Genomic DNA, 10,100 nt, shown 5'->3' with positions numbered 1-10,100 from the left:
CTTCTCTGGCCGCTCTTCTCAGTCACTCTCCTGGGTCTTCTCTGGCCGAGCCAACTGATGCTTATTCTCTTTCTGTATCTGCCCCGTACAATAAACACGCCCGCATTGCAGTGTGTTTGGCTTTCTTCAGACCCCGCCGTGCTGCCGCGGGAGGAGAATTGGAGGTCACCATGTGTGACCCTTCATGGACATGAGCCCGTTGGAGGTTCGCGGCCGCGGCGCGGACGCCGTCGAGCGTGCCGGCGGGGGTAGGGGGCCGGGAAAGCCGCGCTGGAAAGGGAGGTGCCGGGGTTTGTGACTGGGCCTAATGGCAACGGGGGGATGCGCTGCAGCCGCTAGCAATGGGCTCTGTTCGCTTTATCCGGCTCTGCCGCGTTTACGCCGGAAGCGCTGGGCTTGGTCCGCTGCTACCCTGGGAGCCCAGGCCCTGTGGGGCTGCAGGCGGGGCGACCAGACAGCAAACGTGAAACATCGGGACGGGGGTGGGGGGGTAATAGGAGCCTATATAAGAAAAAGACCCAAAAATCGGGACTGTCCCTATAAAATCGGGACATCTGGTCACCCCAGCTGCAGGGGTATAAGGGTGTGATGAAGGGAAAGGAAGAGGGTGATGGGCTGGCTGGCTCCGGGGGTGGGGAATGGGAGATGGGGCCTTTCCCCTCTAGGGGGCGCTGGCCCCGATCTGGCCCCAGGGATGGGGACTGGCTGGCTCCGGGGGTGGGGAATGGGAGATGGGGCCTTTCCCCTCTAGGGGGCGCTGGCCCCGATCTGGCCCCAGGGATGGGGACTGGCTGGCTCCGGGGGTGGGGAATGGGAGATGGGGCCTTTCCCCTCTAGGGGGCGCTGGCCCCGATCCTGCCCCAGGCCAAGAGACAGGCTGGCTCCGGGGGTGGGGAATGGGACACGGGCCCTTGCCCCTCTAGGGGGCGCTGGCCCCGATCCAGCCTTAGAATATAGGTGGGGCCCGGCCACTGGTCCCATATAACCTGGCGCCCATGGAAGCCAGGCGGCTCCGAGATGCCATGGCCCTGACGGGTACCAGGATCACAGTTGTTTAAATCCCGAGCTCGGAAACAAGCAGACCCGAGACTCTGACGACACAAAGGAATTTGCTACACACCATCTCCACCTAGTGGCGAGCGAGGCAAGGAGCGGAGCCGTCTAGGAGCCGGGGGGTGAGTAGAAATGAAGGGGTGACCCTCTCCAGCGACCCCCGACACCGGCGGTGTCGGCAGCACCAAAGGCCGGGGTCAATAGCCGGGGGTTCCTCTGAAGAGTACAGAGCAAAACCCCTGGGAAATCTGGCAACGCTGGACACCGGCCCTGGTATTTTGGCCTGTTGCCCTTTGCCTCAGTTTCCCACCTCGCGGGGAACCTTCCGCTGCACCCCAGTCGCCGTTTGTTGGCCACAGTCCCAGCACCCAGGGGTGCATCCAGGCAGGTTGCAGGGGGATATAAGAACATAAGAACGGCCCCACCGGGTCAGACCAAAGGTCCATCGAGCCCAGTGTCCTGTCTACTGACAGTGGCCAGTGCCAGGTGCCCCAGAGGGAATGAACAGAACAGGGAAGCATCCAGTGATCCATCCCCTGTCGCCCGTTCCCAGCTTCTGGCAAAGAGAGGCTAGAGACACCATCCCTGCCCAGCCTGGCTAACAGCCATCGATGGACCCGTCCTCCGTGAATCTACCTAGTTCTTTTATGATTTGTCCTTGATGGCTGTTGTCTATAAATACATCAGCGGGATAAACCCCAGGCGAGGGAGGAGTCATTTCAGGGAAGTGCCCATGTGGCCACAAGAACAAACGGAGAGAAACTGACCAGTCACAAGTTTAGGTCGCAATCAGAGGCAGGTTTCTCAGCACCCGAGTTGTGACGTTCTGGAGCAGCCTCCCAAGGGGAGCAGGGGGCGCAAACAACCCACCTGGCTTCAAGTCGGCGCTTGGTCAGTTGGTGGCGGGGACGGTCTGCGGGGACTTGTAGCCGATCTGCGACTGCCGGCCGCAAATATTCTTCCTTTCTTTGTTCGGTTTTCTTCATTTCCCACCCCCCCCGCCTCCGAAATAAAGAAGTCGGTGAAATTGACAGAACGTTTCGCACTCACCGAATCTCCGTTTTTTTCCCCCGGGAAGAAAAGTTTGGCATGAAAACTTCCGCTCGGCTCTAGATCTAAACGCTGCTCCGGGACCTCGGCCTGCTGGGCAGAGAGAAACTCTGCGCCCCGGGCCAGCCGCTCGGCGTTCATAGCACCTCTGCCCGGCTAGCATGGCCACGCTGGAGGCGATTAGATCTCAGGGGGTCGTTTCCCCAAACGATTAAATCCTGCAGCTTTCGACAAAATCTACGTTGCCTCTGCTGTACCCTCGCTCCTCCCTCCTGCCCCATGCCCTGCTGCAGCCGTGGCGGTTAAAAAAATCCAATCCTTTGCAATGCAGGCGTTTATTGCACTAGCAGATACAGGGCTGGAGAATATGAGGGTGGAAAGGTCACAGGCACACAGCCTCATACACAAACACGCACACACACACGGCCCTGATCCCCTCCAGCAGGGGGCAGCACTGTTCACACACACACACACACACGGCCCTGATTCCCTCCAGCAGGGGGCAGCACTGTTCACACACACACACACACACACACACACACACACGGCCCTGATTCCCTCCAGCAGGGGGCAGCACTGTTCACACAAACACGCACACACACACAGCCCTGATCCCCTCCAGCAGGGGGCAGCGCTGGTCTCACACACACACACACACACACACACACACACACACAGCGCTGATCCCCTCCAGCAGGGGGCAGCGCTGGTCACACACACACATACACACACAGCCCTGATCCCCTCCAGCAGGGGGCAGCGCTGGTCACACACACACACACACAGCGCTGATCCCCTCCAGCAGGGGGCAGCGCTGTTCTCACACACACACACACACACACACACACACACACACACACGACACTTGATAGAGCTCCTGGCTAAAAGCATCCCAGGGGGTTGCTGCTTCCCCTCCTTGCTCCGGTGCGGCGAGCACCTCACAAATACAGCACTGCAGGGAGACACAAGCGCACGCCACGTTAGCCGTCCGCACGCACCTCAGCCACAGACCCACCCCCACCCCTGCCACGGCACTTTGCCCAGCTGGATCGGTGCCAGTGCCCTCCAGCACAGCAGGGGAAACTGAGGCACAGAGGGGGGCAGAGAAGCCCCCAAACTCACCCAGGGAGTCAGTTGCAGAACAGGGAAAATAATCCAGGTGTCCTGATTCTTAGCTCCCCAAGCCCCCACTCTAGCCTCCCAGACCCCCACTCCCCTCCCAGAGTCAGGGATAGAACCCAGGAGTCCTGACTCCCAGCCCCCCTTGCTCTGACCCCCAGACTCCACTCCCCTCCCAGCACTGGGGAGAGAACCCAGGAGTCCTGGCTCCCAGCCCCCCAGCCACTAGCCCCCACTCCTCTCCCAGAGCCAGGGAGAGAACCCAGGAGTCCTACAAGTAACTGTCTCAAGCCCCACGCACGCTCCCTTTCCAGCCAAGGGATGAGCCCCCACCCCCACCTCCACTCCCACTCCCACCCCCACCCCCGTACCTCGGTGATCAGGGCAGCTCATGGTACTGTTCCCTTCTGGAAAACAGAAAACAGACAATTAATTTTCCCTGCCACCCTCCGAGCCAGCCAGTCCCCTGGCCTGGAGTGGGGTAGGAGCCAGCACCCCCTAGAGGCGAAAGGCCCTGTGTCCTATTCCTCACCCCACTCCCGGGCCAGACCTGAGCTGTCACCCCCTAGGGGCTAGTTTTTATCTCCCTGGTGGCCTTCCATAGCTTGCGTCCCTCCCTGCGTCCTCCCCCTCACCTCTTCCCAGGTAGGCACAGTTATGGTTGCTGCAGACGCCCACCGACTTGGCGTGCACCATCTTCTTCCTTGGCGTCTCCTTGACCCCGGTGACCCGGAACATCTCGTAGGGCGGCACCACCATCTCCTCTTCCCCTGGGAAGCGGGACAGATTCCCCACCGGGAACCCCTGGCACGAGAGCAGCACGAAGAAGGTCGTGCGTCCAAATTCCTCCGCCTTCTGCCTCTTCTCGGATGTAGACGTGAACTGGCCGAAGCGGAACAAACCCTCGATGGAGAACTTCACCTTGGTTCCTCGGTAGACTTTGGCACAACTGGGCTCCTTGGTTCCTAGCTTCTTGGCCGCCTGGGTCAGGAGGAAATGCAAGGACTTGAAGGCAAAGCTGGCATATGCCTGGGGGCTCTTCCATGCCGTTCTGGTCGCCACGTTGAACGATTCGTAGAGTGACGGCTCTTCCAAAGTGTAGGCCAAGACAGCAACGCTGTAGAGGGCCCTCAACGTCTTGGGGAAGATTGTTTGGTTCTCCATCTGCATCCACATCTCCTTGGCTTGGTCCCACGCCTCGCGGAAGAGCTGGTTCTCCTCCAGCTCCTCTTCCAGCAGGGATGGGAGGCACCGTTTCATGGCCTTCACACAACCTCGGTAGATGTCGTCCAGGGAGTTGGAGGCCAAGGTCAGGGTGGGGTTCCCCCCCGCCGTGCGGATCTCATCGGGGTGGGGCTGGAATAACCGTCAGCTCAAGGTCAGGCGTGACCCTTCATGGACAATGCTTCAGAAATGACCCATGCAGGGAAGAACGGGGACTGCACACAGGGGGTTTCTGCTGAGGGGAATTTCCAGTAGTGGGGCCTAGTGGTTAGAGCTGGAGAGGGGACTGGTTCCAATTCCCAGATCTAGCAGAGGAGTGGAGTCTAGGGAGCTAGATCGGGATAGGGGGCTGGGAGCCAGGACTCCTGGGTTCTCTCCCCAGCTCTGGAAGAGTGGGGTCTATTGTTTAGAGCAGGGGAGCTGGGAGCCAGGACTCCTGGGTTCTATCCCCAGCTCTAAGAGGGGAGTGGGGTCTAGTGGTTAGAGCAGGGGGGCTGGGAGCCAGGACTCCTGGGTTCTCTCCCCGGCTCTGGGAGAGGAGTGGGGTCTAGTGGGTTAGAGTAGGGGGGCTGGGAGCCAGGACGCCTGGGTTCTATCCCCAACTCTGGGAGAGGAGTGGGGCCTAGTGGTTAGAGCTGGAGAGGGGTCTGGTTTCAATTCCCAGATCTAGGAGGGGAGTGGAGTCTAGGGAGCTAGATCGGGATAGGGGGACGGGGAGCCAGGACGCCTGGGTTCTATCCCAGTTTTGGGAGGGGAGTGGGGACTAGTGGGTTAGAGCAGAGGGGCTGGGAGCCAGGACTCCTGGGTTCTCTCCCCGGCTCTGGGAGAGGAGTGGGGTCTAGTGGGTTAGAGTAGGGGGGCTGGGAGCCAGGACGCCTGGGTTCTATCCCAGCTTTGGGAGGGGAGTGGGGACTAGTGGGTTAGAGCAGGGGGGCTGGGAGCCAGGACTCCTGGGTTCTGTCCCTGGCTCTGCCATCACTGGGTGACCTTGGGCAAATTTCCATGGTTCTGTGGAGATTGTTTCCTTTCCCACCCTTCGTCTAGTCAGCCTGGCAGCTCTTCAGGACAGGGCCTGTGTTTGTGTTGTGCCCGGCACACCGGGGGCCTCGATAGCCCCCCTGGGGTCTGGGCAGCCCCCAACACAATGGAGCGCCTGCTGGTGGATGGGGCTTTCCGGTGCTTCTCCAACACAAATTATACCAGCAAGCGGCCAATATCTGACTTCTACAGATGGCTGGAAATTCAAGCACAGAATGTTTTAGCTACCTCTGGGGTGGGGCAGCTGGGGAACAGCCGCACATAACGTCGCACAGAGACGGCTCGCCCAGAGCTGAGCTGCAGCCACCTCTGGGGTGGGGCAGCTGGGGAACAGCCACACATAACGTCGCACAGGGACGGCTCGCTCAGAGCTGAGCTGCAGCCACCTCTGGGGTGGGGCAGCTGGGGAACAGCCACACATAACGTTCCACAGGGACGGCTCGCCCAGAGCTGAGATGCAGCCACCTCTGGGGTGGGGCAGCTGGGGAACAGCCACACATAACGTTCCACAGGGACGGCTCGCCCAGAGCTGAGATGCAGCCTCCTCTGGGGTGGGGCAGCTGGGGAACAGCCACACATAACGTTGCACAGGGACGGCTCGCCCAGAGCTGAGCTGCAGCCACCTCTGGGGTGGGGCAGCTGGGGAACAGCCACACATAACGTCGCACAGGGACGGCTCGCCCAGAGCTGAGATGCAGCCACCTCTGGGGCGGGGCAGGGATATTGTATCGAAGCCACTTACCCCTGAGGTTCCAGCAGGCAGCGCCCAGGCCACAGTGAAAAGCAGGAGGGCGACTTTCTCGGGAGACATCCTGGCATCCGAGCCCCGAATAATTCACTGAGGGGCTTCAGCTGAAAAACCCCCAAATGACCATATCAGACTAGCCAGCCACGTAGGAACATTCCCCTCTAGGGGGCGCCGGCTCCCATCCGCCCCCAGGGCAGGGCACTGGCTGGCTCGGGGGGGAATGGGCCAGGGGCCACGTAGGAGGATAGTTCTTACCTCCCGCTCTCTGTCTGATTCCTCCCAATCACACCGGCCTGGGCGGTTTTATGAAGCCCAAGGCCGGCCCTGGGGAGGAGGAATCAGTTTCTAAGATCTCCCCTATCGGCCCCAACGCGCGGCCGTTGCTGCTGTGACCGGCCCACGGGACGGATTTTATCTGAGTCCCTCTAGTCACACATTTCCCCACCTCTGCCCGTGGGCTAAGTCGATTCCCCAATCAGCAGACGTAGGTGCGGGAAGTGGGGGCACAGGGGGAGCTGCAGCACCCCCAGGTTTTATGCGGGGCCACCGGCCCCACACCCGGGGATCCACTCCTCGGCTCAGGTCCCAGGGGCCAGCCACTGGCCACGGTCCCCGGCCGCTGGCCCTGCACACGGTCCCCCACTCCCTGGGCTCCACTCCCGGGGCCCCACAGCCGGGGCTCTGCTCCCAGTGCCCCATATCCGGCCCCACACCCGGGGCTCTGCTCCTGGCCCCCACACCTCAGCCCCCTTAGCCCTGTCCGGGTGCCCCCCTCCCAGAGACTCAGCCCGGGGTAAGGGGGCTGGCTTCCAGCACCCCCACTGCTAAAGCCAGTCCAGCGCCACTGCCAGCCGATGTTTAGATCTTGAAGCCATTCAGGGTGGAAATAAGCCCCCGGACGAGGAGAACCCCAGAGTCCTGCCTCCCCCAGCGACGCCGTAACTGCACCCCCATCTCTGCCTCTTAGCACCTCAACGGCTCACGCGGCAGGTTTGTCGCGTAAAGTCCAGCTCCTGCTAGGGGCAAGTGAGGGGCTGCAGCAGTGTTGGTTCAGCTGAAGCGCGGCCTGGCACCGTGGGCTCCTGATCTGGGGCTGGAGTCCAAGGTGCCACCACCACGCCGATAATTAATAACGTGCAGCGCCGAGCACAAGGCCAGGCCATATCCTGCCAGGCAGGGGCTCGGAGAAGGCTCTCGGGGTCCTCAAGGACAAGCAACCCGGCGTGGGATCCCAGCGCAAAGAGCTGGTGTGATCCTGGGATGCACAAACAGGGGAACGGCGAGTAGGAGCCGAGAGGTTTATTTGGCCTTGGTGCGACTGCAGCTGGGGTCCCGTGTCCAGTTCTGGTGCCCACCGCTGGAGAAGGACGTGGATCGACTGGAGACGGGGTCAGAGAAGGACCAGGAGAATGATTAAAGGATTGGACAACCTGCCTGAGCATGAGAGACTCCCGGAGCTCGAGGGGTTTCGAGGAACAAAGAGAAGGCCACAGGGTGACTAGATCACGGGCCACAAGTACCTCCATGGGGAACAGACGTGTGATCGTGGGCTCCTCAGTCTAGCAGACAAAGGTCTAACACGATCCAGCGGCTGGAGGCTGAAGCTAGCCCAGTTCAGACTGGAAATAAGGCAGAAATTCTTTACGGGGAGCGTAACGAACCACAGGAACAACGTAGGCTCCAGCCGGCTTCTCAGGAGCGTGCGGCCAACCTAAGTTAGACCAACCTCTCTTATCGCTTCCTGCCATGCACAGGTCACCTCTCACGCTCTCTGTCTTACGGGGCACGGGGTCAACGCATGGCACGGAGGGGAAGAGATAAACCGGGCGTGCCACAAAGGGGCCCTTATCACCAGGGCCATTTCACCAGCTGCCCCGATAAGATACTGTTTGTTTCCAGCCCACAGTGCGCACCCAGAAAGATGTCCACCCCGGCCACGCAGGCGGCTCAAATCGCTCTGCTGACGTAAAGGACTCCATCCTCTCAGAACGGGACGCGGAGGTTATTATCCCCGAATCACAGGTGGGTAAACTGAGGCACCAAGGACACCATTTCCTCCGAACGTCCCTCGGGGTTTTTTCCCCCCCTGTCTATTCAATTTGTTTGTTTGCAATCTCAATCATTTTTTTAAATTATTTTCTCTTTAAGGAGAAGTTATTTTCAGCCTTAACAAAGTTTTTTGCCTTGAATTTTCCTTAGTTTTTTTTTGGGGGGGGGGGGTCTATTCCATTTGTTCTGGTTGGTTGTGTCTGTGTGTGTTTGGTTGTGATCTCAATCATGCTTTGATATTACTTTCTCCTTCCTTAATGGAAAAGTTATTTTCATCCTTAACTGGGGGGGGGGGAGAGTTGCCTTGAAATGTCCTCATTTTTTGAAGGAAATTGTTTGCAAAAAGGATCTTTCTTTTAACCACAAAACCTCTTGCTGAATTTTGATCGCAGCTATTTTTTTTTTAAACTTTGTGATACACATTTGCACCCTTCACTTCCCCTTAACACAGTTCTTTGTCTCAGAACTTCTAAATATTTGCAGAAGTGCAGATTCTTCTCAAAATCTCTCTTCCCAAACATAAAGAGGGTCTGTATTCATCGGCCCAAATACGAATGAACTGAAATCTAATCGGCAGCAACGGATCTAAAGGCAGTTGTTAACGATATATTGAATTTCTTCGTCACGACCAAGTTTTTAGCTGAGAATTCCTTTTCTCTTTTTAAAGTAAAGCGTTGGCAAGACGCCTGTCTGCCTGGCAATGAGGCTGGATTTTATTCTCCAGTGCAAATAACATGAAAGAGAAATAAGATCAGGCAGCAAAATCTCGACAGTCGTTTGTTAAAAGTTCTTCAGCATCACAAAGGTTTGGGCCGGGGAATTTCCACAGTTTGGTGGTTATTGCAAAGGGTTTGCAGAACTAAGGGAAATGCTCCCTCTGGCTGGGAGTAAAGAGGGACTATTAGTCTATGCGGCAAATCAAATTGAGGCAAAATGAGATTTTTAAACTTTTTTCTGTGTAATGAAGGGGTCACATTTTAAATCAGCTAAGAGAGGTTATAGCGCCCCCTACCGAGCCTCCTGCCCACTCCCTGCAGCCCAGAGCCCCCTGCCGATCCCCCCACCCTGCTCCCTGCAGCCCAGAGCCCCCTGCCGATCCCCCCACCCCGCTCCCTGCATCCTGGCACCCCACCCCCAGCACCACACTGGGGCATTGGTGCCCCTCCCAGGGCCCCCCCGGCTATAGCTCCACCAGCCGCAGGGGCGCGGCGTTGAGCCCGTCTCTGTGGACCCCGGGGCCGCCCACGGGGTAGCGGGGCTCGGCGAAGGCGTCGGAGAAGGTGCAGAGGTGGGTCGTGGCGGCCGCGTCGTCGAACGACGCCTGCGCCCCTCACAGTCCCGCTACACCCCGACCCGCCGGGGCTTGGCCTGCAGCGCCCGGGGCCGGGAGGGGGCGTCCAGGCCACGTGGCGGAGCCGGACGGCCCGGTAGCATCACCTGGGCCTCCTGCCGGCTGACCGAGGCCCGAGCCAGCCCGATGGTTTTGTCCCCACCTCCACCTCCCAGTGGTGGGGCCCGAGGTGAAGCCAGGGCCGCCGGGGGGGGCAATTTGCCCCGGGCCCCACAGGGGCCCCCCCGAGAATTCTATAGTATTGCAACTTTTTGTTATGGAAGAGGCCCCGAAATGGCTTTGCCCCGGGTCCCCCGACTCCTCTGGGCGCCCTGGGTGAAGCCGGCCGAGCCCGGCGCACACACGCTCTGGCTGAAGCCTTCAGGGCCCTCGGGCGCCTCCTCCTGGGGCTCGTCACCAGCCGGACGGGGAGCAGGTCGGGGACAGCAGCAGGTTGGGGTGGCTGGGGGCCGGGTCCAGGGTGATGAG

The 10,100-nt window shown here is 59.6% G+C and overlaps 1 protein-coding gene across 2 annotated transcripts; it reads right to left on the bottom strand.

Annotated features, from left to right (window-relative positions):
• Positions 1–2,895: 2,895 nt before the first annotated feature.
• LOC123370223 (erythroblast NAD(P)(+)--arginine ADP-ribosyltransferase-like) lies at positions 2,896–8,318 on the bottom strand. Of its 2 annotated transcripts, none has more exons than XM_045016573.1 (5): positions 7,753–8,318; positions 6,227–6,336; positions 3,858–4,578; positions 3,594–3,629; positions 2,896–3,055 (listed from the first exon to the last, which is right to left on the bottom strand). In XM_045016573.1, the coding sequence occupies exons 2-5, from the start codon at positions 6,293–6,295 to the stop codon at positions 3,042–3,044; spliced, it is 840 nt and encodes a 279-aa protein (XP_044872508.1). In that variant the 5' UTR covers positions 6,296–6,336; positions 7,753–8,318; the 3' UTR covers positions 2,896–3,041. The 2 variants fall into 2 exon arrangements, with proteins under 2 accessions (XP_044872508.1, XP_044872509.1); XM_045016574.1 differs by lacking the exon at positions 7,753–8,318 and adding an exon at positions 6,488–6,646.
• Positions 8,319–10,100: the final 1,782 nt, after the last annotated feature.

This window comes from Mauremys mutica, chromosome 4 (assembly GCF_020497125.1).
Source record: "Mauremys mutica isolate MM-2020 ecotype Southern chromosome 4, ASM2049712v1, whole genome shotgun sequence".
Lineage (NCBI taxonomy): Eukaryota > Metazoa > Chordata > Testudines > Geoemydidae > Mauremys > Mauremys mutica.
The sequence above is the reverse complement of the archived record's forward strand: the minus strand, read 5'-3'. Positions and strand labels throughout refer to the sequence as shown.